A 27,927-nucleotide genomic window follows, 5' to 3' on the forward strand; every position below is an offset into this window, starting at 1 on the left:
TTACAATAAATTGTTTTAACGTGAAATTGAATACATAAATCTCAAGAATCAAAGTTCTTTTTTATGTTTGACATGTTTTGTACTGTTTGTATTGTTGATACAAATAAATACTTATTTACATTAACTTTATCAAAGTTAATGTTTCACATATTGTGAGTCTTTCTTGATGCAGTAACAACTATTTCTGTCCTTCATGTGTCAATTTATCATCAATGAAGCAGGCTTGCCATGGCAGAAAGGATGATAGTCAGCCTTCAATGTCCTCTTTTGTTACTTCTCCAAGCATACCCCTGAGAGCGACCCCATCTAAAGTTTAAAGATTGTTTGTTTTCTGTGTTCATCATGTTTTTTTTTTACGTTTCTTCATTCAGATTCATTTGAGATCCATTCCATTCTGAATAAACAAACAAAGCAGTTTACATGCTTCGTTTTAGTTGCATTATTAATTAAGATAATTCTAAACCAATTTCTGTAGTTCAAACAACTTGTCGGGTCTGAATCGGGCTCGGGCTCATAATTACAGTTAATGTGTCGGGCCAGGCTGGGCTCGGACACAACGGGCTTGGGTAGGTTCGGGCTTGATTTTTGTGGGCCCGATCTAAGCTCTACCTCTGACCACCATGGAACCCTTTTTTTCCCTAAAGCAATATTTTGACTGACCACAGCAATATTTTCACTGACAGCAGTTAAACTGTTTTTTCATGCTGTTATGGCATTTTTTAGGACCTTCCTCATCTTGGTAATTTGAGAAGTGAAAGTGTATGCTATTGTGAGTCAACTGTGATATCAGCATATCATCAATGAATCCATCCAAATCAAACTTTTCCTCAGACGACAAAAAAAGTCATTAGTTTCACCCAATACCTTTATACAGCTCATTTCAGGGTTTATTTTGTAATACTGAGCAATGGACAAGCATTGGACCATACATTACCATCCACCAGTGACTATACAGTACATGATATCTTGCAGCTGAAAATGCGATATTGTCATATCAGGAGTGAAATCTTTCTAAATTCAATAATCCTACAGTATGCATACATGTATCAATAAACCTACAGTATGTACTGCACATAAACCATAAATTAAATTCTCAACCATTCGGTTTTGGAAAAATGGAACTGAAAGTGTCATGAATGTTTGAGATTCGAAACCTTTGCGTCACCACCACCATCATCATCTCCCTAAAATATAAGACCTCAGCTACACAAGACAACGTCTTTAATGGATGCAGTACACCAAGAATCTACAGCCATGGGGGAAGAAAGTGCTTTGGAATACAAGAACATGGAGTTAGAGGAGGGGAGATCACAATGGTGCAGAGGTGAGGATGAATGGGTCTGAATGGGTCTGTGCTCAGGTAGTGGTATGTCAAATCAAGTTAATTTCTATAGCGCATTTCATAAGCCAATGTACTTTATATATTGCACAATTACACATTAGCGGTTCTAAGATGTTCAGTAAAGTTTAATCAGAGTTGAAGAGTGGTAATTGTGAGTGAGCTGTGTTATATCGAGAAATGATAGAGCCAGTAAGCGATTGTTTAATTGATGAATTATTTAGTTAACATATGTTTATTTGTTTTCGGGTCACCTCCCACTGTCCAGTATTTAGATTTAGATACATTTAGGGAAATAAACCACACTAACAGTAACACTCCACCCCATGTCTCAGTAAGCTTTTTCAACAGCCTTACACTGTGCATATGACAAGAAAATCAAATAAAACTGAATTGAAAAACAAAAGCAAAGTGTAGTACAGCCTAAATAAGTATTGAACACGTCAACGTTTTTTTCAGTAACTTCCAATGAGGCTATTTGCATTACATTTTCACCAGACATTAGTATTAACTTAGGCAATCCAAACATTTATGTCCATGAGTAAAGTTATGAATAAAAAGTGGAAGGTATGGGAAAAAAATGTTTGTCCCTCAAAAATTCAAGATGGCCGCCATTTTTAAAGATGGCCACCATTCCTGTCGAATATTAATCATTTCAATTGTTCAAATGGTGATGCAAGCATAAAATTAGGCAGAAATACTCTTCAAGGAACACTCTTTTGGGAAAAGGTATGTGTCACTCAAAAATTTAGGATGGAAACCATTTTTCAAGATGGCTGCCATTCCTGTCCTATGTTCACTGCCACTGTTTCCAAAGAGTGATACAGAAAATATGCCACAAATATTCTGTTAAGGCCACTTTTTGAAAAAACTGGATGGCCAATAAAAAATTCAAGATGGAGACCTTTTCCTAGATGGCCGTCATTTCGGTAGTATGTACTGTACACTGATGCACACATGCATGTTAGCAAAAATGGCCACACTTTTAGAAAAAGGCAATTGCAAAAATTCAAGGCATTTTTCAAAGTGAGTGTTGCTTTAATAGTGTACTCTGTTGGGACTGAGTTAAAAGGAAGGATTGAAAAAATAACATAAATTCTCATTTTTACCAGCTCAAAGGCCTTGTGGTTAGAGTGTCCAGCCTGAGCTTGAGAGGTTGTGCCCTGTCGAGTCATAATAAAGACTTTTAAAAATGGTAGCCAATGCCTCCCTGCTTGGCAGTCAGCAAGTGTTGTATTGGGGGCAACATATCCAGGAAGGTGTTCATATACATCATGGTCCAGAATCAGGAAATCGGCTCTCGCCCACTGCAAACTTACTTTTTTATTCACATTTGCAATTGCACAGTTCTGTGCAAGTGAAACCCAATCTAAAACATTTGCATCCTCCACGGCACTCTGATTTGCAGCCACACTTGGCTAGCTGTTCACAACTTTGTGCAACTGGTGCATTTGCTGTCCAGAAGACCCCCCATTGTTCACCAAGCTTTTTTCATCTCCAGTCAGCAGGACTCTGTTTCTGACTGACACTGGGTTGCTTGACCCCATATGCAGCCTGCCTGATATGCAGCACGTTTAGTGTGTTGAAGCAGAGTTGCCCTTGTTGGAGGAATGGCTTTATATGGCCTCTGCTTTCGGGCAAACATGTCAAGTCTAGCCTCATTTACACTAACAGCTGTGCTTGATCGATCATACAGCAGGACTACAAACTTCTCAAGGATCTCCAGGTCACTATTGTGAAAGAGTGGAATGTTGGTGGCAATCATTTTATAGCCATCATGTTGAGAAACATGATGGGTAGGTGGTGATAGGAGGGGTTCCTTCTGTCTGACAACATTTCATTCAATCAGTTGATCTCTTGGCTGACATGGGATTTTCATTTGCCATTTTGGGGGATTGTTGTCTGATTAAGGCCGAGGGGTTATCCTTTTACCACCTCAATCATAGACATAGTACACATTCAAGTATGGGATACAACTAGGTTCGGATCACCTACACCTAGCCAGATCATTCATCCAGTGCCATTTAAGTCCCATGTGATCTGTACACCTTCCAGGTAAGCCTACATGAACAAGTCATGTATTGCCCCGCTTACCCTTTGCTCGGTTCTCTCGTGCTGGCACAACCTGTCAATTCAGGTGCGGCTATCTAACTACATCACCATTCTAGCATATCTAGCATCACCATTTGAAAAATTGATGTAAGGATTCAAGAGAAATGGCGGCCATCTTGAAAAATGGTTGCCATCTTAAATTTTTTAAGGAACAAGCACATTTTCCAAAAACATTTGACAGAAATAGCGGCCATCTTGAAAAAATGGCCGCCATGTTGAATTTTTGGGTGGCCAGCGCCTTTTTCCCAAAAAGTGACCCTTAGAGAGTATCTGTGCCAAATTTCATGCTTCTATACCAATTTGAACGATTCTCTTGAAATATGCCATTAATCTGCTGCACTAATGTGAAACATCATGACAAAACAAACACAACAAATAATCTCCATGTTCCTCTTTCCCTCTCTCCCCTTCATCACTCAGAAGACACGTCTTTCAAGAATATAAAGTCTACTCGCAGTCGTTGTTGGCACTCAAATGTGTGTTCCATCATCTGTGTTACCCTACCACTGTTTCTGATTCTTGTGATCATGCTGTCTATCAAAAGTAAGTTGCTGCAAAGTCTGCCCACTAATACTTGAAACACCTGTTAGTATCCAATAAATAATGCTAGTGGGGAAGATCACGCACATGTTAACATCTAGGGTAAAAAAGACAACTTTTAAACATCGCTGCTATACACCGAACTTGCAAGTGGGATATTCTTCCTACAGGCAGTAGGGGCGGGCGAGAGAGCCTTCATTCGCCATGTAATGAGTCATTTAACCATATACCGACTTACGAAGATGATTAATTAACACGAAAACGTTGCCTGGTGTCCCTTTAAAGGCATGAAAAGGCCCAAAAAATATACTTCAAAATACATTTCAAATTTTTTCAACAAGATGTAGATGGTGATAGTACTCAGTCATACCCCCCCCCCCCCCTCCACACACACACACACACACACACACACACATTACACCATACCCCTACACATACATTAGTCCCTCCACACACACGCACACACAGTACAGCGCTCCACACACCCCATTACACCCTCACACTGTACACCCCCCCCCCCCCTTACACACATGTATGTATACACCATTACACCATACCTCCCACACAAACACACTCAAGATTCAAATCAAGAGTTACATAGTACACACAAACTGACATATTGTTGTTAAATTGTGGTTCATAATTTACTAAGTGGCACCAAAAAATATAGTATAATATAATAATATATGGGAGTGTAACTCCGTTACCACGTGATCTTTCCCTAGTGCAAGAGGGATCAAAGTAACATTAATTCCACAGCTGGCATTACTGATAGGTGAGATCCTATTGATGTCTTCATTGTTTTTTGCAGCTAATCAACAGGATAGCATGTTGAGAGAGCTGGAGACTAAGGCAGACAACATGACTTCTTCTTTACATACACTCCAATCCAATCTACAACAAACAGGTTTTATAATCCTAAAAAATTGCTTACACGGATGCTAAATTAATCATATATTACTTCTGATAAATTAATCATCTGATTGGAGGATTGGTTTAAACTAAATAAAGTATACATTTTGCAGAACCTCATAGCCAGCAACCTGACTACAGAGAGCTGACAGAAGTCAAAAGTGCAGTGACGAATCTAGGTGCTTCTATAACCTCACTGTCATCTAAATTACATGGTAAGTGTTGCATTCTATTAGTATAGTATATATATATATATATAGTATTCAAGGCATTAGTCTAAAAGGTGTAGGATTGCACCACAACACTCACACACTAGCATACTTATAATTTTCAATTGTTGAAATGGTGCAAATTTTAGACAGAATAAAGTAAATTTGGCACAGCACATAGATCCAGCAAAAACATGTAGTCATATCTAATCTAATTATCATAAGCTTAAGCATATTTTACCACAGTATAATAATTTTGAGAGCATGTTCTTATTCTATGGAGTGAGGATTGTCTCAAAATGATTTAAATATATATAAAAGGATATATATACATATACATACATTTATAAATATCCAAATACAAATATAAAAATGTGACATACAAATAAATAAACAAATGTATATAAATAAACGTGTCCTTGTAAATATATTTTCGAGATTTGAAAATAAATATGCTTGACTTTGTACATGGAATCTGCATTTGTGAATCTCCTTTTTGCTTTTGTCGATGACGTAATTTTGAGACATTATTTGAATGCGAAGACACCCTCCACTGAACAACCAGCAGATGGCAGTGTTGCACAACATGTCTGTTATCAACTGATAGCAACTGAATCTTTCGCTGTTTTCCCTAGTTCAGTTCAGTCAAGTGGTCTATGACTAGCAGGATTAACAACATGGAAGACACTGGATTAAATGGATGGGTAAGTAATAACAACTAGCCAGAACGATTTATTATCGGTTTCGATGTGTAGTGCCGTTTTTAATTTCATAGACTGTATAAATAAGTCCATTTAGCAATATTGACATTAATGGCAGTCTGTCAGATAGCGATCTCAGCTGAGCTGGCTCTCACGTTACGTTAACCTAGAAGCTATGTTAACATCTGTAACGTAAGATCTGCAACATCTGTAAAACAGCGAACACGAACACAGCCTGTCACTTGAGTTGCAAGACACAATAACTTTAGTTTCATAGACTAACAGCTGCTAACGTTAACAGCTAGCTAAACAGCTGGTGCCTGTTCAGCTTTGTTGGTGCCTGCACAAAACACATTAAGTTAAGATTTCCCTTAAAATACGATTTAGGGCCCCCTTAAAATAAAATGTAGTTTTCCCTAAAGTTATTGTGTCTTGCAACTCAAGTGACAGGCTGTGTTCGTGTTCGCTGTTTTACAGATGTTGCAGATCTTACATTACAGATGTTAACATAGCTTCTAGGTTAACGTAACGTGAGGGCCAGCTCAGCTGAGATCGCTATCTGACAGACTGCCATTAATGTCAATATTGCTAAATGGACTTATTTATACAGTCTATGAAATTAAAAACGGTACTCCACATCGAAACCGATAATACATCGTTCTGGCTAGTTGTTATTACTTACCCATCCATTTAATCCAGTGTCTTCCATGTCGTTAATCCTGCTAGTCATAGACCACTTGACTGAACTGAACTAGGGAAAACAGCGTCGGAAAGATTCAGTTGCTATCAGTTGATAACAGACATGTTGTGCAACACTGCCATCTGCTGGTTGTTCAGTGGAGGGTGTCTTCGCATTCAAATCTAGTGGTATTTATTTGTGGATCTTGGTGTGCAGCATATATATCTATGGGTGTGCAGTAGGAATGTCTCACGTCATCGACATAAAAGCAAAAAGGAGATTCACAAATGCAGATTCCACATACAAAGTCAAGCATATTTATTTTCAAATCTCGAAAATATATTTACAAAGACATGTTTATTTATATAAATTTGTTTATTTATTTGTATGTCACATTTTTATATTTGTATTTTGTATTTGGATATTTATAAATGTATGTATATGTATATATATCCTTTTATTTATATTTAAATCATTTTGAGACAATCCTCACTCCATATTATACATTTATACTCCATATTTTGCCCTCCTTAAACTCCATATAGGCGGGTCAATATATGAAAAAAAAAAAAAACCAGCTAACCTCAAAAAAATTGAAACAAAATGTTTTTCAACTGATTATGATACCTTTAGATGTACTTAATAACATATTAAAAATCTAGTAAAATCTGACCCCAGTAAAGGGGTCATTTTCAAGATGGCGTCCAAGATGGCCACCAGAAGCTAATTTGGGATATCTGAAGCATTAATCAGCCTAGGAAAGTGTTTTTCATGTTTAATCAGAGAGGTCACTGATTCATATATGTCATACTAAAGTATCAGTTCATAATTTTCAAAGACTTATAATTTTCAAGATGGCGTCCAAGATGGCCACCAGAAGCTAATTTTGGCTATATCTGACGCATTATTCAGCCTAGGAAAGTGTTTTTCGTGTTTAATCAGATTTAGAGGTCACTGATTCATATACGTCAGACTAAAGTATCAGTTCATCATTTTCAAAGACTTGTCATTTTCAAGATGGCATCCAAGATGGCCACCAGAAGCTAATTTTGGCTATGAAGCATTATTCAGCCTAGGAAAGTGTTTTTCATGTTTAATCAGATTTAGCGGTCATTGAGTCATATATGTCACACTAAAGTATCAGATCATCATTTTCAAAGACTTAGAATTTTCAAGATGGCATCCAAGATGGCCACCGGAAGCTAATTTTGGCTATATCTGACGCATTTTTCAGCCTAGGAAAGTGTTTTTCATGTTTTATCAGATTAAGAGGTCACTGATGACTCTTCATCTCCACCTTTTTAGTGTTCTTATAGTAGGACCTGAGGATGCATGATGTTTTCTCTCTCAGTGTCACCATGCTTTCAAAACCTTTCCTTTCTGTGAAACATATGTCATTCCCGTACCGCTCCCTCAGTTTAGCTTTCAGATACTGATTACCGAATGGAATGGAATCAACCTCAATCAAATACTCTTTCATGTTAGATCCAAGTACAGAGACAGTCAACTGTTCTTAATTGTGTGCATTTCTGCAAGACACTCTGCTGTTCGTGTATAAGATATGGATTACCTTGCACTGCTGCCTGTGGAACGTGTCAAAATGAACAATGTGACAATCCACACAAGTTCCTTTCAGAGGAGACAGAGGATGATGAATAATGATATAATAATTATTTCTGATCTACTTATGCATATAGTTTAAGATTCAGTTTAATTAGCTCCCCCCTAATAATAGATGCCAACAATTATTGATCTAAACAAATATACAATGCATGCCTATACAGTACATGGGTCATGGTTCATTAAAGTCATAAAACAGCCACTTACTCGCAAACTCTACTCTACATATTGTAAAAGCATATACCCTGTACATGAAATATAACATTAATCAACAAAATAACATTTCCATCTTCCTCCACACCAAGCATAATACATACTCTATTCTGTATAGGCAAATATATCGTAAAGCCGATACATTTTGGCATATACAGTCCAGGGAAAACAAATGATAATTTGTTAATAAACTTATTATTATTATTATTATTATAATTTTTTTTTTTTTTATAAATGAAACACCCTAAACTACATATTTTCTGAAAGCATAGAACCTGCAGATGAGATATAACACCAGTTAAGACATGTCCCATCTTCCTCCATGCCATGAACAATACATTGCCCTCTATTCTGTATAGGCGAATCTAGTGTAAAGGGGATACATTTTAGCCTATATTGTCCAGGCAAAACAGATTAAACACCCCAAACCATATATTTTCTAAAAGCATATAACCTCTAGATGAGATATAACACCAGTTAAGACATGTCTTATCTTCCTCCATGCCATGGAGATGGTTAATAATCCTGTATTGCATTTGCTCTGTATTAAAACGCATTGATTTTAATTTATGGCTGAAAAAGGTTAACCTGACCCTAGCCAGATGAATTTCGTTCCGCTATAGCTCCGCCTAGCTTCACTCACATCCATCTGGGACCTCTTCCATTGAGAGTGATTTCTGCAACCGACTTTATGGTTCAGCCAATCAGGACGCAGGGCGGGAGTTTCATAGATGTGACATAGCGTAGAAGCGACTGTGACACTGTTATTAGCGTCACGGGTTGGCTTCGATGTGAGTGGTTGAAGTAGCACGTCAATAGATGACGGACAAGTGGCTTATTCAATCATATGCAAGCATTTTTTGATTAGGCCCAGCCTTCTGAAGCAACACTTCAATGGATCGGTTCCAGATGGATGAGTGGAGCTAGGCGGAGCGAAATTCATCTGGCTAGGGTCAGGTTAGAAAAAGGTAGAGCATTAAAACATTTTCAATTTTAACATTTAAAATCCTATTCTTGTTTAATTTGACCATCATTTGATATCAATTTCACCCCTGTAGGCTGAATAGTAATTGAGATATAGCCATTCTAACCTGTTGACAGCCATTTTGGTGGCCATTTTGAAAATGACCCCTTTCCCAAGGTCAGATTTTACTAGATTTTTAGTATGTTATTTAGCATGTCCAACAGTACCAGAATCCATAAAAAAAAACCTTTTGTATCAATTTTTTTGACGTTAAACCCTATATTGACCCGCCTAATAGCTGACAAGACCTGCTAACCAAGAGATAGATAGATAGATAGATAGATAGATAGATACTTTATTGATCCCCAGGGGAAATTCAAGGTCTCAGCAGCATACATACAACACAAACACATTCTTTAAGACTTGTAAGTTAGCTAAATACAAGGATAGCAGACTAACAAGCAAAGACATTTTACTTAACTTGGCAAAAACATCAGACAACACATTTGCTATTATATTTTGAGCCTTGTTAGTGGTATAGAAATATCGATTACTTTTTACTGTACGTCTGCCCCGAAGGCTAGCGCAATAAAACTGGTCACATTGGACTAGCATGAAAACAAATCCTAGCGAACGGTCAAACTCGTACACATGTGTTATTAACCCCTAGGTTCATTTTGCGCCGGAATTGTCCTTTAAGCTAATGTAATTGTGCTTATAAGTAATTGTGCATCTTTGGCCCATTACATTCTGCATCTTTAGCCTATTTCCAGGTGAATTAAATACGTTGGCTTATTACACGGCTCTTCAGAGTGCTGCAGAAAGTTCCATTCACATTCCTTCACAACGTTCGGGCCTATGTTAAATCTATATAAATCACCAGCAAAGTATATAATCACCGCTGTCAATGGTTGATTAACATCTTTCATATCCCTCCGCAAGAATTCCGTTCGCTTATTGCAATGGAATTTCATATGTCCAGGGATATTCCAACTCATGGAACGTCTCTCGGCCAATCAGAAACAAATAAATAGTTCCATAGAACCCAATTGTTGTATAATAAAGCATATATTAAGGATCTTTGGGGAAAGTAAGCTAGTAAGTTGCCACATTACACCTGAAACTGTCAAGTTCTATCTGTATGGCAAACTATTTATTTTGTCAGCGGAAGACACGAAACGGTAGCAAAATCATTTTTAAAGATTCATTGTGTTAGGTTTCTTTTCTCGTTTTGGCAAGTAGCCGTGTAATAAGCGGGATAATGTATTGTCCGCCGGTAATTATCAGAAAATCACAATCTCCGCTGCGCGTCGGGGTTCTGTTCTCCCTGTCGGGACTTATTTTCTGATAATTACCGGCGGACAATACATTATCCCTTACATAACATAGGCAATAGATGTATTTCTTAATAAAATAAAACTTTAATAATAATGGATTGAAAAGAGGTAATAATACCAGACATGATTAAATGGACAACATATCCACATCAGTTCCTATCAACACAAGTGTTTTTCATAGGTCGGCATAGACCTCTCCGGAATAAGTCCCGCTCCCGAAACATCCGGATCCACCCAACTTCCGGGCGTCGAATGTCTATGGGAAATAACCAAGGGGGCAGGCGAACGTTCGGAGAGCGTAGACACTATGGCGGATCTGAGGCTAAATAGTAGACCAGTTCACCTAGCCATCCCCATTGAACCCCATTCAATTTTGGCGCCACTTTGACATCAAATAACATACAGCTGAAGTGTTTTAAGCCTTTATATGAACTTTTTCTATTTTCGGAGTAATACAACATTGTGTGATTGGCGTCATAACCTCGTAACTGACTTACCGGCTGAGTAATAAACTTTTTTCCGAAATCAATGCTAAAATGACGTAATAAGCATACAACCAGAGCGGATGAAACCGTCGCACAGGAGCAAAATAACCGTATTCTCTGGATAAGAATGAAAACATCGGAGCACAACATTTCAGCAAAGTTTTGATGGATTGACAGTAACCTAGGCTATGAATGTGGCGAGTGCTGTTTTATATTAAATCACATTTATCTACGAAAAACTAGGACATTTAGAACAGTAATGTAGACATGGTGGTAATGAAGTAAGTGGCTACATACCCAATCTCTCGGTGCAGCTATCACAAGAGTTACACGAGTCAGACTATGTGACGTGCCTACGTTACATTTACGTCCCCTGAGCCTGCGCAGAAAGCCTCGTCGACCAACAGGAAACGGTTGAAATTTGCTTCACCCGCCTCGATTGATGTCTATGTCTGTCCATATCTTTTACTGTCTATGGAAATAACATGGCGTTTCGAAATATCATACCTGTCAAACATCTGCAGGTGGTGAAGTAGAAACAAAGGGTGGGCCGATTGGCCTACACACTTCTGCCATCTAGTTTTGACTGGATTTTTTGATTGTCGGTGCCGTTAAAGTAGAAATATATCAGTAAGAAGCACTAAGCTAACGCACGCTTCGGACGCTGCGACTCCCCAAGTCAAGGTTGCATAGCAACGGCAACGTTTCAGTTTGTCTTCACCGAAATGGAGTTTGTGGCACCAGAGCCTGTCTACGGAGGTGGCACTAACCCTGCGTGAAAGTCATCTTTGATAGGTTGCAAAATAAAGCTATCGACTCAATACGACTCTGCCTCTGATTCCTAGTCTGCTTCCCGACAAACACGGGACGTCCCCCGGACCTTATGCCGACATTCACGACGTCCCCGATTGGTCCCGAATGTCATGTTCTCTAGCGGACGTTACGGTGACCTTATTGACGTCCGGAGCCAGTTATTGTTTGGTTATTGCGTGACGTCCGGTGCAGGACTTTCTGGGGACGTCACCGTCAGGTCCCTCGGATGACATTTGTATTTGGTCATTTCAAATACCTCCTAAGGACCCGACAATAACGTTATACCGGGGACATGGGGGGGACGTTTGTTTATTCACACATGGCAACGGAGTTGAGAGCGCTCTGGCTACCGCCTGCAGGACGGAGACATCACATCCATGCACGACTTCACGTTACACGTATGGGGATGACTAAAGTATCTATCTATCTAGTCTCTCTAGCAGCTGCATTAGCCTACCGTAGTCTAAGGCAACATATCATACAGTTTATGAAGTTGTGCGTCTATGAGCAAAGTATGTCCCCAGATAGCAGACGGGCATTGAAACTATGTAGAATCAACATTACATTGTCAACCATAAATCATTGAATCAATGTCGGATTTCGATGTTGATTCAACATCAGTTTGCACCCTCAGTTAATATTGAAACAATGTTGATTTATTAACTATAGACCAGCGGAATTTCAATTGTATTTCAATTAAAATAAATATTGAAACAATGTTGAAATTACAACCAAACTAAAGATCAATGCGATTTCAATGGTATTTCAATTCATATTAAACCGCAGTAAACCACTATAAATCTGGCAAAATATTGGGAAATTCATACCCTGCTTTATCTACAGCCAGGATACATTTGGCTAGGCCTAGGTATGTCTGGTTTAGGCTACACAAGCTTGCATAAATAACCATTGACAACTTGTTATCAGTTTGAAAAGCAAGTGCATTTATTCACTCTTCTTCATTTATAAATTCCCGTGTGCTGTGCTTCCCTGCCATCTATTCAGTAGGCCTATGGTTGCAGTCAGCCTGACCATCCAGTTGAGTGAAGCGGCACCTAACAGAAATAGAAGAAAGATATACAGTGTTAGATAAATATGTTAAACTGAAGGCTACTAACAAGTGAAACTTTAGAATAATCATATTCCGTCTATGTACATCGTAGCCTAACTTACAAACTCATTCATGCTTGAGCAGGGTCGGACTGGGAACAAAATTCGGCCTTGGCAATTTTCTCCTGGACCGACCCACTACTGGGCCGACGACCCCCCCCCACACACACACACAAGCCCACCGATACCAAAATCCCCCCCTGATTCCCCCCCATAAATAACAAACACACAGTATCATGCTGTAGCAACACTTCATAAACTGAACCCAAACATTTAGATTTGGACCTATAGGTTATTATATAATCAGTATCGTAATTTCTGTCAACTATGACGATCTCCATGCATGTTCAGTAGCCTATATTTTTCATTTAGTCAAGCAGTGACATGTGGTTTAATCAGTGTTGGGCAAGTTACTTCAAAATCGTAATATATTATGTATTACTTATTCAAAGTAATTTATTACATTATAATATTACTGTCTCTGAATTGTAAGGCATTACACTACTATTGTATTACTTTTAAGTTACTTTTACCAAAATATCTGGAAATATGGATTTGGAATTCTAAATGCAGTTTATTATGCTCAATGCAGCTCATTGCACTTCTAATGGAGGGTGATGTGGGACAACATAATGACTGAGCTAGGCTTAAGGCTACAGTAGAATGCAATAGGTGCAGTGATGGCTCATGATGCAATACAAGGAACAATCATAGCCAGAATTTTGTTAAAAGAAGACAAAAGGTCAAAGTCTGGTCAATTGTGATAGAAATGCTGTAACTTTAGGCTTAGGCCTACTCATTAAAATCAACAGAGACCCCACTACCTGTATATTGTAACCCAAAACTTAAAGACATGTCAAGATAGGCTACACAGTGCAGCTACTGGCCATTTTGGTGCCCTAACATCAACATCATAAAATCAACATCATAAAATCAACATCATATCAATGTCACCTTGCTATCTGGGTCTACTTTGCTCGCACAACGCACAACTTCATACACTGGGAAAAGGGTTGTTAACGTTAAACTCAAAATGTATGTGCTACATATGCAGACATGCTGAATTATCACATACATTTTGAGTTTAACGTTAATGTATAACGTTACAAAGGGATTTTTATCAAATTCATGTTAGCTGATGTGATGCTTGGTGTAGCAAAGTCGCTGTTCTTAGGGACCGTTCGTTATTTATAAATGGGGTCACAGGAGGGATTTTGAGTGCTTCAATCAAAAGTTGCATGACCCTCCACTGTCTGCAAGAAACTTTTCAACGACCCTCCAGCAGTCTTTTCAAAAAAGACATGACCCTCCCCGGTCAATCGTCAATCTTCCGCCCACGCTATAGAGCACTATGAAAACACATCGACTTAAACAGTCGTTCTAAACTCACCCTCTGCTTTCTGATCTTACACATCACACTTCACCAAGATGGTGGCCATTTCAGTAGATTTACTCACTAACATTGTTGTGGAAACACAATAAGCATGGAAACTAAATGCACACTTCCTGCAACTGCATTAGCCTACTTGAAATAATTTACTCCTCTAGTAAGTATTCACATGAAATAAAACAATAAAACATTGAGACCATTCAACAAAGCACACTGGGTAATAACAAATTCAACACATGAACTTATTGCTATGGACTCGTCTCTAGGCTTCCTTCCTCTAGGCTTTGGCTTCCCAAAGCTGAACATTATCCAAAACTCAATTTCTCAGACGAGCGTCAATTTGGGAGCTTGCTACACTCCATCCTTCTCAAATGACTTGAAAAGACCGTTTGCACAATTTCACAAATAATCACAGGGACCGAAAAATACCTAACATGCCAACTTTTTCCGGGTTTAGGCCTATCATTTTAACTTTTCCCCGCTGTCTTGCCGTTTTAATATTTTCCCGTAGAATATCCCATATTACTGTAATACTCTCATAACATGCATGAAGGCCGACGTGAGCAATTTCTTTTTCTCGGCTGGAGATGCTACTCAAAAAGATTCTTCAAGGTTGGCAGGTGTTACTGGAACAGCTTGGTATGAGTCATTAGGTTGCAGAATTATATTTGAGAAATTAATCGTGGAGAAACATTAAGATCACTACAAATTGTATCTGCTTTATTGATGGTTTTTGATGGTTAAGTCCTTGTCAATCATTCACACAGTCAGCCGTCTGCTGCTGTGTCTGCCCCCCCGAAACCTCCTCCTGGGGACAGAGCCTTTGTGGTTCTCTCTGGCACTCCAGAAATTGGCTTCCCGCTCGGCCTCCTCCTTCCTGTCTCCAACCTCTGGCCTCAAGCCTCAAGAAGTGCCATTCCACTTTTTTACTCATAACTCTACTTATGGACATTAATGTTTGAAATTTTATATGTGTGGATTACTTAAGTTAATACTAATGTCTGGTGAAAATTTCATGCGAATAGCCTCACTGGAAGGATACTTACTGAAAAAAATGTTGACGTGTTGAATACTTATTTTCCCCGCTGTAGATGTTTAGATGATAGATTATAGATAAATTGATGCAAAAGTGTCACAAAACAAAATCACCTTTCTATAGCTGCACCTAATTATTTTTGATGTTTGTCTTTCAGCTGAAAAAGAAGGTAGCAGGATGACTGTGCTGGAACAGTCTGTCATCAATCTCACACATTCTGTGAATGCACTTTCATCTGGCCTTCAGAACACAGGTTTGACTGCACCATTGGAATATTCTGTACAGTCATCTGTTTGACTCAATCATCATATGAAAGACTACAGATTAAATTATACTATAACTTATATAGTTCCAAGGCAAAAATCACTAAAGGAGAAAATAAAGTAGAAATAAAACTCAAATATTCTTTTTAGAAATTTGAATATCAGTAAAAATGGATAAAACAATAAAACTAAATTTGCTATTTTATGAGTTCTTTAATGGTGCTTCACACTTGCTTGTTTATTTTTCAGTCAGCCGACATGACCTAAAGTTGAAAGGGCTTGAAACGACAATAATCAACATGTCATCCTCTTTGAACACAATTATATCAAGGCTTCAGCAAACAGGTTTGTTGTTCTGTCTCCATAACAACATTAAGTTGGCCAGAGGCACTCTGTATCTTCTGCCTGATGGTACAGTAGCAGCTCAAAACATCGGTGGAGGGGGTGGGAGGGATCCTGGAAAATGGAATTTGATTTCCTGTCCATTGGCTGAATAAGCAGATCTGACAGTTGTTTTTGTGGGATGCTGATGATCTTGCCCGATCTGCTTGATTATCCAGCCAGCTTTCCCTTGCATCTGTTTGTTAGGAAGCTGTACCAAGATGTGATGTTGAAGGAGATGACAGATTCTATCATTGTCTGATATACTGTTGATAAAATATCCTGTCTGACATCAAATCCTTTGAGCTTCCTCAGGAAACACATGCGTTGTTGTGCTTTTTTATAAACTCCATCTACATGCTGAGTGAAGGACAGACGGTGGTCAGTTTGAGTACCAAGGTACTTAAAGTACTCAACCTGTTCCACTTCTTGCCTCTCCAGTCTTAAAGGAGTGGAGAGAGTAGATGTGGGGTTTCAGGTGCCTGGCCCCCATGGCACATAGTTAATTAGTTTAATTCCAATGAGTTCTTCTTGAATCACAGTGCCATTGTGTTGACATACTGCCTGTAAGTAGACAGGGTGTGCTCCTCTCAGGTTGGCAGCCAAGGCCATGTCGTCAGCATATTTAGAAAAAGGTTCAGTCCATTGCTGTTGCATGTGATCTCATTCGTATAGATAGAAAGAAGAGTGGGTGACAACTGACAAGACACAGCACAACGAGACCCCAGTATTTAAAATAGTGTTGGTAGTAGGCATGGGCAGTTCGCGACTGATTCGGTCAGAAAGAACGAATCCCGAAGGTGAACGACGAGAACTGATTCCCAAAACAAGAGAACTGTTTTTTTTTTAACATACAAAAATATGGTCATGTAATAAAAGATACTAACAAATAGAGCTTCATCTCCCTCGACCATATATCGCAATTGAGTCTAAAACGTGAATGAGAGTACTACAGCAGGTAGCAACCACGTTGCCATGGGTAAACAAATGATAGGCCTGGCTTTACTTACCTGCCAGCGCTAGAACTTGGATGACGCCATTTGATTCTTACTGCATTCCATTCAGTATATTTATGAAAAAATGCACGTATGTGCTTAATATTATGCTTGATATTTACATAAATGATGTAACAGACCATATGACAACCAGATACGGCGTTCTAAAGAATATTTGACTTAAGACAACCGAGACGGTGTTCTAAAGCATATTTTGACTTAGGGAACTGAAGGAACTGAAAGAACGAATCAAACGAACGATTTGTAAAGGAGAAGAGAACTGAAAGAACTGATTCCCGGAATAGAATCATTTGGCCCATGCCTAGTTGGTAGATTTAAAACCATGCACTCTCACATGCTGGGGTCTGTCCTTTAAAAAATCCTTAATCCAGAGCATCAGAGTTGGGTTGACTTGTAACAGATGGAGGTGATGCAGAAGTGTGTTGATGTTTACTATATTAAAGGGGACTATTTCAACTTAATAAACTTAATGACCTGTTCCGGTGAAAATGGTGACATTCCCCGTTCCCCCTAGCATCCCCAGGCGGAAAACCAACCTTGCAACATTGGGACTACCGTCCCGGTAAGAGAAGTGAGAAACAAGAAACTCGTTTTAAATCGTGTTTCTTACCTTGTAACATACACATTGTTCTGCCGAACTTATGCTAACCGTTTCGCTAGCTTGTAAACAAATCCATGTGCTTTATCGTTACCTTTTCCCACAGTTTGAAATAGGATAATGCTCAACTTCTCCAGCAGAGGGGGAAATATAGCTAATCCTGCCAAGTTTTCCTTTAAAGGCTGATTCAAATTCCATGAATAAAATCCTGAAAAGGGAGCGATATCACAATTGCATGTCTCCAAGCTAAAAATACATCAAAGATCTGCTTTAACCCTATCTGATTACATTCTTAGAATGTATAGATATATCAAAGATCCTTGATTACTAGCAAGATAGAGCAACGTAATTCAATAATGACTGGATGCAGCCTGCGGGACGGGGCGGAGACATCCACATCCACATCCAAGTGCGACGTCACATGCTACTTCATTACGTATCGACATTGAGCGTCAGTGTTTTCCGGAGGTTCCAGAGTAAACATTCGCTTCGCTAATGCCAGCATTAATGCATTAATTAATTCTCTAACCTCATACACTAAACACTAACAACTTTAGACCTACTGCATTAAAGTAGGCTAGGACAGTCTAAGAAATTGACGGCTTAGTTACAAAGTGACAGCCTACACAACTTGAACAATATCAACAATTAGTCTTGGTAGCCTATACTCCGTGTAGCCTATTAAATACATGACACCGTTAAATAGAATAATGATTTTAATATTTTAGCAGTATAAATAACATTTAAACAGCAATATATAAATAACATTGGTAATATAAATATATTAAATAACAACAAGACCAACAATGTTAATAATATTACGTATGTTATGGCTAGACCAGCCATTACATGAAATATTTAAACAGCATTGATAATATAAATACAATATGCTAATTTAAACACAACAGATAACATTAATAATATACATATATATTATAGCACAGCTTTATAGCACAATATATATAAAATGCATAAGCCTACAACAACAACATATAACATTCATATATTACTGCTCTTTATTGGCCAAACTCTCCTTCCTTCTCTGCCTTTCCTGTCACCCCCCCCTCTAGGTCGGCTGCCCCTTTTAAAAACACGGACACCTCCTTCTGAATGATGTCTTCTCTGACATCCCGGGGTTGGTGGATTCTTGCGTCCAGCTCCTGAACAGGGGGTTATGGGGGATGGGAGTGTCAACAGAATAAATAAAGCTTTATTGCTGAACATTTAGATGTTACAAAGTTGTAAGATTGTCATTTTACAAAACGTCTCTCATAGTTTACTTTATCATGTTATAGTAGCCATGTCGTATTGTTTCACATGTTCAAAACACTGATTAGAATTAGTAGGATTTTGTGGATAACCAGGCCATTATGTGAAACCACCCTGTGCCTGCTACTCAACACCATTTTCTTTATTCAATATGCGCCTCTATTATCTCAAAGGAAGGTCAAAGTCATACCACCATTTGGTGTACACCTAATAACAGAATATGAACAGTGTTAATATTTGTTTCCTTACCAGAATTTTGAGTGTTTGCAATGTCAATATAATGGCTCTTACAACAAGCTCATCTTAAACAGTTACATCCAAATTTTGACCATGTCATTACTAACTTTTACAACACACAGTGCCTATAAAAACATTCATGCCCTTGGCTTGGATAGGTAGATAGACATGGGCAGATTTCTAGAAAGTAATGTTAACTAATAAAAATGTATCCTGTAGAATAAGTGGTTGCATATTCACCCCCTTAAAGTGACTGACCTAACTTAATAGTCCTGCCCATTTGTACCACCACTAACCAAGAAAAACCTGGTCTATAGCGAGGGGCACATATGGAACACAGCTGAAGACACTGTTACAAGATATAGGCAGCAACTCCTCTGCAGGATAAATGTTCTTAGGTTTTTTATTCAGACATTCGAACATTATTGGGGTAAGTGTTGCTTTTTGTTGGTATCTCATTAGTTAGTTTCATTAGTTAGTTTTTGTTGGTATCTCGTTAGTTAGTTTCACTTTGCCAATGAGTTCAAATAATAGACGAGTGCAGATGTGTGTAGGCTAGTGGAATACGTGTTCCATACGGTCTCGCATACAAACAGATTCCTTCAAATGCACCAGTGACCATCACAATACCGATGCGCTGTTTGAAGTCGCGCTGCTTGCTGTTAAAGGGAATAACAGATGTCACTCTCATTGGTTTAAAGAATGTTACGCCCAAAACACACCCATGACTGATTAAGAAACGTAAGAACCACCTTTTTGTGTCAGGCGCCCGATGTTTGATAACAAAACCACTCCCAATGTGGACTGGACAAACCCCTAAGCTATTCGCCAATGTACCATGCATTTTACACCGTCAAAATAGAGCCCCTTAAAGGTTTTCACCAACTCAGACCCCCCAGTATATAAATAATATAAAAATATAAAAATAATTTTGAGCCTGGTTTTATCACACAATCTGATTTTGTTTGTAAGCAAATGAGCACATATTTCATGAGAGGGCAGGCTTAGTGACAATAACCCTATATGGTTGTCTATACAAGTATACATTAGTGCTGTCAAAATGAATTATTAATCCAGGTGATTAAAAAATGATTGGTTTGTTTGGAGGGAGGGGCCAAAGAACCTTCAGAGGATGACTTCCTTTTAAGGGCTGCTGAAGTAAGTTGTGTGTACCTCTATAGACGGGTTGGGTGTTTCTTCTGTGGAGAAAATGAATGCACAGGCAGAGATTGAGATTAATATTTCTCTCAAACTAGAAGCTCAGACTATCTAGGACTTTCGCTGTGTTAAATAGCATACTTGAAGGTTATGAATTAAGGTCAAACTACAAGTTAGGGAGCTTCACTGGTGGTCTATTATGTTGAGCAGACCAGAATATTGCCACTTAAAGCTGTTTTAAGACCACAAGCAGCTGCTGGCATGACTGAAAAGTAACATTATTGATGATATAGTCCAACACCAACTATATTAATTTTAAACAGCATTTGGCTGATAGTTGGTAGTTGGGCCCCATTCAGGCGCACGCACTCTCATACACAGACAGGATCATGCCTTCCCTTTGTATGCTTTATCAACTAGCTGTAGAATAGCTTGCACAATTAACTTACAAATATTGCATATAGCTATAACATAAGCTCAGATAACTAGCAAGCAACCATGGCATGTCTTGGCATGTACCTAGCCATAGCATACATTGCAAATTTACCATTAGTACGTTAGGTTATTACAATATTTTGTCAGTAATCGACTGATAATAAGAAACTCTCGGCTTACCTCAATATGGTTTTTCACGGCGAGTTTTTGAAAGCCTTAGCTCGTGGTACTTGGGTGCGCAGAGCTTGCAGCAGTGCATCCGAAAGGACTGGAGTTGTTTTTCCATCCAACCATTTTCGAAAAGTTCTTCCAGGGATGTAGCCTACAAGGATTGCCTAGGTCTTCCTGACTACCAACCTCTTCGCTAGTGCTTGGTTGGGACATTTCGCTCAGGTTCTCTTCTCTGCCATGGACATCTTTGTAGGCTACTTTGCTACGTTTGCTATGTCCTTGTTGGAGAGTAATGATTTGTGTCACGTTCAGGTGGTGTGACGGATCGCGTACAAACCAATAGTGTCAGAATGGGATATGTTTATACTTCTCGTCCAACCACAATCAAATTCTCTCTATCTGGATTCAACAATGAGTCGGAATGAAAACAAGCCGAAATGAATTAGGAGTGACGAGGAGGCTATTTTTAAAATGAAGGAGTAGAAAGTACAAATACTTGCTTGAAAATGTAGAGTAGAAGTAAAAAGTCGGCTCAAAAATAATTACTCCAGTAAAGTATAGATAGCCAAAATTTCTACTTAAGTAATGTAACGAAGGATTTGTACTTCGTTACTTGACACCTCTGCAAACTACTGCTAAAAGTAATTTACTACAAGCATGACTACAAGCGCTACCGGCGCTACCAGCGAATGTCTAATGAGAAGTTCCGCACATGCGCAGAACAAATGTGACGTAGCACATGGATGTGGATGTGGATGTCCCCGCCCCGTCCCGCAGGCTGCAGCCAGAGGCTTCTCACGTAATTCGTTACTATGGGAGCAAAACGGGACAGTTGGTCTGCATAAGTGGGAGTGTCACCCTACGTCACTAAATAAACTTTCTCTCTTAATAAGCAATAACAACAGATAAACATAATTGTGTTCACAGTATTATTGTCCATAATCATGTATGATACCAATGAATCATTCTTAAGGAAATTATATGAATAATTTAATTAGTCATGTGAACCGAGCTAGCTAGCTAGCTAACGCTAGCTTAAAATGCTATACAAGTGGATGGTAGTAGCTATGGCAATACAGCTATGCGCTAACAAGTGACTAGTAGTTGAAGGACTTCGCTTAAACTTAATATACTGTTGCAAATTCGCTTGAGTATAGACTATCCACTTTAACTAATGTCAGTAGTGTTATTCAGCTAGTTGTCATTTCAAAGAAATTACACTTCTCCGTTTAAAATGTTACCTTAGCTAAGAGGCTAGCTAGCATGCTAACAACCGGACAGTAACTGGCAGCAGCATGGTCTAATATTAAGTTATTTTATTACAAATCCGAACACTAAAAAATTACACTATTAGGCTTGAAATGATCCCAAACACTTACAGATTATGACACAATTTTCCAAAAAACCCTCAACAAATCCAGAAAGACAAAATGACCAATTTATTGGTAAAATTCCACAAGTCTCCATTGACATTAGTGCAGCAAGGGCCTACTCTGGTCTGCATAAAGGGGGATTTCCCCCCCTCCCCCTTGCAATAATCGAAGGCGGAAATTGTCGAACGTTTGCGCCTCTCGCTCCGCTTGAACCCTCTCTGGATATATCTTTGGTATATCTAGGCCTATCTGAATCCCTAAGAATGTATACAGTAAATAGCCATTTCAGATACTTGACTATATCAACTCTCTTATCTACAATTGTCCTCTTACATATCCACCACATACTTGCCTTTATCTTTAGTTAGTCAACAGAACATAATGTTGAAAGAGCTCAAGATTAATAAAAGCTGTTGACTTTGACAGTTGTTCAAAGGATGGTTGATTGTTAATGATATGATATTGATCTTTGTGAGCCCTAAACTATTAAAATCTGTGTATTACTACCCTCATTCAGTAAGGCAAAAAGATGTGTCTGCAAGACCTGGAAACCGCAGTTAACAATGTGTCCTCTTTTTTGGACACAATACCATCCACTCTACAGCAAACAAGTTTTTATCTTTCTCTCAGATAACAAAGGAATTCAGATTTGCAAGTATTGTACATTTTGATGAAGATCTTATACAGGAAGGTACAGTTAACTGTTACCTTTTCACTAATGATATATGAAATGAGAAAATGCTTATTTCCCACACTTTCCTCTAATGAAACAGTCAAAACGTGGTGAAATTTGATTGTGAATCTAACAGTATATGTGATGTTATTCTGCTATACTGTTAACATTAAATTGGCAGTTTTGTATTAGATCTGTCTGCCTCAGAGGAGTCATAACTGGCAAAACTATAAACGTATAATTACTGTTAGAAAACAAGCACCGATGCTTGTGAAGTGAGTGACCATTGTGGCTTTGTGTTTTCCGGTTGAAAAAGAGGGCAGGGCGATCGCTGTGGAACGTTCCATCACCAATCTCACGGTTTCAATGAATGCACTTTCATCAGGCCTGCAGGACACAGGTTAGACTGCATCTTCTTAGGATGCACCTTTCTGTGTCTCTGAGGTCGATGTGAGCAATGCCTTTAGGAGGGTAAATTGTAGAAAAGCTACTGGACCGGATGGAATTTCAAACAGGGTTTTGAAATCCTGCGCTGCTCAGTTAGCTCCTGTGTTCACTTATATCTTTAACACATCATTGGCTCAAGAGACAGTTCCTACTTGCCTCAAGCAGTCTGTTATTGTTCCAGTACCGAAAAACAAAAGTCCATCATGTCTGAATGACTACCGCCCAGTAGCCCTGACGTCTACAGTGATGAAGTGTTTTGAGAAGCTTGTGAAAAACATTATCTGCTCATCCCTCCCTGCCTCCTTCGACCCCCTCCAATTTGCTTACAGAGCCAACAGGTCTACAGAGGATGCCATCTCAAACCTCATGCACACCACCTTAACTCACCTGGAGGAGGGGAATGGGAATTATGTGAGGATGCTGTTCATTGACTTTAGTTCAGCATTCAACACGATAGTACCTCTCACCTTGGTCACAAAGATGAAGGCCTTAGGACTGAACACCACCCTGTGTCACTGGATATTTGACTTCCTCACCAACCGTTCACAAGTGGTTAGAGTGGGGGTTCTGACATCTGACTCATTAACCATCAGCACTGGTGCTCCCCAAGGCTGTGTTTTGAGTCCACTGCTGTACAACATCTACACACATGACTGCAAAGCCAACAGTAGTCATACCTCCATCATCAAGTTTGCAGATGACACAGTGATTTTGGGCCTGATTAGTAACAACAATGAACAGTTCTACTTGGATCAGGTTGATGAGGTGGCACAGTGGTGTCAATCTAACAGCTTGACACTGAATATCAATAAAACCAAGGAAATGGTAGTGGATTACAGAAGGCAGCAGCAGAACTACAGTTACACCCCACTAATGATCAGCGGGCAACCTGTAGAGAGAGTCACAAGTTTTAAATACCTTGGTGTCCACATTACTGAAGACTTAACATGGACTGTTAACACTCAATATGTTCTGAAGAAGTCCAGACAACGACTCTACTTCCTTCGTCAGCTAAGGAAATTCAAAGTTTCTACATCCATCATGAAGGCCTTTTACACTTCAGCAGTTGAGAGTGTTCTAACTGGTAGCATCATCACCTGGTATGGGAACTCCACAGTTAGAGATTGTAGTACTCTGCAGAGAGTAGTGCGCTCAGCTGAACGTATAAGAACTCAACTCCCTGCTCTACAAGATATCTATTCCAGAAGAGTACTCCTAAGAGCCCAAAAGATTCTGAAGGACTCTTCTCATCCTAACAATGGATTATTCCTACCGCTGAAATCAAGAAGACGCCTATGTAGTCACAAAGCCAGAACTGAGAGACTCAGGAGAAGTTTTTATCCCCAGGCCATCCGAACTCTGAACTCACACTATACTGACTTTGCACACATTCACTCCTCAGCACTCTCAAACATTTCCCAACTCTGAACTCACACTATACTGACTTTGCACTCATTCACTCCTCAGCACTCATGACCCCCCCCCCACACACACACACACCCACACACACCTACAAGACTTTTAGCACTTTTACACTTTTACATCCCTCTCCCTATGCTACAGACCTTTATTTATTTTCTTATTTCATCACACGGCAAAACACACACACACACACACACACACACACACACACACACACACACACACACACATATCTGACTTTCTCCAACTTTTGCACACTTTTTATTTATTATTTTTGATTTCTCCTCCATCTACCCATGTCCTTGATTGCCTAGCCTTTCTTCCTGAATACACTGTAAAAAATGCGGTCTCTGTAGGCAGCCCAGGCTCCAAAAACAGCCTGGTGTGTAGCATGGACCATGGCCTATGAAATTACCACTGACCATGCAACTAGCCCACTACAATTTTGTTGATCAAATTACAGTAGATATAGATTTGGGTAATCAAATCCACTGAATTAAACATGAATGTTTTCATGGTTTGAAGTTACCTTTTTAGATATGCTGTCAAGTTGTTACTTATTTGGTTTTCTGCAGTTGGTCAACAAGAAGGAAGGTTGATGAATCTGGAGACTAAAGCAGATAATATGGCTTCATCTCTAAATTCACTGTCATCTAAACTACAGCAAACAGGTCTGTATTTACCATAACGTTAATCAAATAGGCTACTTAATTTGAGTTCAAAATAATTATTTAAGCAATGTTTGTGGTTTAAGTTCAATTTTGTGAGCCTCCTTAGTTCCAATTAACATTAACCTATGTCTATAAATCCATATCCCACAAATCCATAAATTTATAGTTTGATGTGTCTGTGACATTTTTGAAAAATATGATCCAAATATAATGCAATTGTATGTAATATGAAATGAAAAACCCTCTTCTCTTCAGATGAGAAACTATTGACCGCGTTGACAAATCTGACTGCTGAGATCATGAGTATCAAGCACAGCAAAGGTAGGCCTACAGTATACAGCAACTACTACACCCTATTCACATCCAGTAGTTTGCACTACCTAATTCTTTTTGGAGGCTGTCTAAAACTAATTTTTTAAAAAGTAAACAAAGCACAATTTTTCCCACTGTCTTTGTCTTTAGTGCAGAGAATCTACAAAGCAAGCAAATATTAAATTTCTTAGTTTAATTTAAAATGTGCAATTACATGATCTTGTTTCCAAATTAATATTAATATATATAATATTAATATATCCTCCCTCACTCTAGATAAGATAACATATAGTTGTACAGAAAATTGGAGTCTTCATGCAACCAGTTGCTACCTTTTCTCTTCGAACAAGCTGCCATGGCATAAGGCTAGAGACTACTGCAAGACACAAAGAGCCACACTGCTAATAATTAACAATCAAGATGAATGGGTATGTATGTCTACACATATCTGAAATACAAATGATTCATAGATTTTCCAACAGTTACCGAAATATAATCTGCTGTATATTGTACTTAAATATCCCTGGGTTCAACCACGGCAATGGAGTACAGTTAGTCTTAACTTTGCCCTAACTATACTGCAACAGCTCACCTTCCATTATTTTATCCCCTTCTCCCTTCTAGCAATTCATCACCAAAAATCCCGTGCCTTTATACTGGATTGGCCTCACAGATGAGCTCAATGGGGAATGGAGATGGGTGGATGGAACTCCTTACGTGATGGACAAAAGGTGAGGCCCGCCCTCTAGTGGTTTACAGTACACATTACATCAGGACTCACAACTCTTCCAGAACACCACAACTAACCAATCACAATCACCTGGTCAGAGAATTAAACTGTTCTACAACTGTTTCCCCATTTGGTTGCAGTCAGTGGGATGCAGGCCAGCCTGATGATTGGAAGGATCATGGGCTAGGAGGAGGAGAGGACTGTGGTAACTTCTCCATCAATAACAGGCTAAACGATGACCACTGTACTCGAGAGTACAAATACATCTGTGAACGAACAGCCACTGCTGACTGAACCTACAGCACATTAGACCAATGCGAGCAGCTTTTTTAAAAGGCTATGAAGTTTTTTTCTCTGGCTTATTGTTGTCCCTCATCTTTATAATGCAATTATATTTTCCCTTTCCTATGTAGAGTTTAACTTTGTCTTTGGAAGTGTACCCATTTATTTCTTTTTTATATATAATTCATACTGTTGGTTCTGCTTGTTTGTCAGTAAAGCACTTTGTGCTCTGTGCTTGAAAAGGCCTTATATTTAAAATATATCCAACATTTCCTTGTAACAGCAACTGGCCTGATCACATGGCCTCTAGTAATAGAACAAGTAATAAATGTTTTCTACAAGTGTAAACCTGTTAAACATAGAATTATCTTACTACACTTGTCTGTCTGGGGCGCTGAGGGGGGTGGTCATACAAGGTAGGACCGCCACTGAGAATAGGGATTATTGTCTAGGAATACCATAGTGAAACCAACTCATTAAAGCTTAGTAAAGAGTCATCACCATTTCACCAAGTCTCCAATGACCCATATACCCTTCTCTGCCCATAAACCTTGAGTGAAAGGCTTGACATGGGGCCTTTGAAAGGTTTGTCCTGCTACACTTGCTACAATTTTTCCTACAAAAGAATAAGGTTGAAAATAGAGCTAGTGAACTGACTGTTTGAACAAGACGAGAAAGTAAAAACAGGCCATTTTAAAAAGAAGTCAACATCATCAGGGGCATCCAGGTCACAGTACTCAATGATGTGTGCAAATTATTTCACTATTTTTGGTTTCAATATTGTTTACATGTTTACTGTGTATTTCAGCTTCTCTCTATAGATGACATTCACTCTTGTATGAAAATATACATAGAAGCCAATGAAAAACAGAAGAGCTTTAGGTTTTGAGCAGTAGTGTGTACATGATGTACAGCGGGGAAATAAGTATTAAATGCATTAACATTTTTTTCAGTAAGCATATTTCCAATGAGGCTGTTTGCATGACATTTTCACCAGACATTAGTATTAACTCAAATAATCATATAATA

At 38.8% G+C, this 27,927-nt stretch overlaps 1 protein-coding gene across 1 annotated transcript; it reads left to right on the plus strand.

The window, feature by feature from the left end:
• Positions 1-1,221: 1,221 nt before the first annotated feature.
• LOC121708730 (asialoglycoprotein receptor 1-like) lies at positions 1,222-27,927 on the plus strand. The gene is made up of 11 exons (XM_042091570.1): positions 1,222-1,324; positions 3,872-3,994; positions 4,803-4,898; positions 5,017-5,118; positions 15,618-15,713; positions 15,973-16,068; positions 25,479-25,574; positions 25,830-25,895; positions 26,163-26,314; positions 26,511-26,617; positions 26,757-27,927. Exons 1-11 carry the CDS (start codon positions 1,225-1,227, stop codon positions 26,908-26,910), a joined length of 1,188 nt encoding a protein of 395 aa, XP_041947504.1. The 5' UTR covers positions 1,222-1,224; the 3' UTR covers positions 26,911-27,927.

Source organism: Alosa sapidissima, chromosome 5, assembly GCF_018492685.1.
Source record: "Alosa sapidissima isolate fAloSap1 chromosome 5, fAloSap1.pri, whole genome shotgun sequence".
Lineage (NCBI taxonomy): Eukaryota > Metazoa > Chordata > Actinopteri > Clupeiformes > Clupeidae > Alosa > Alosa sapidissima.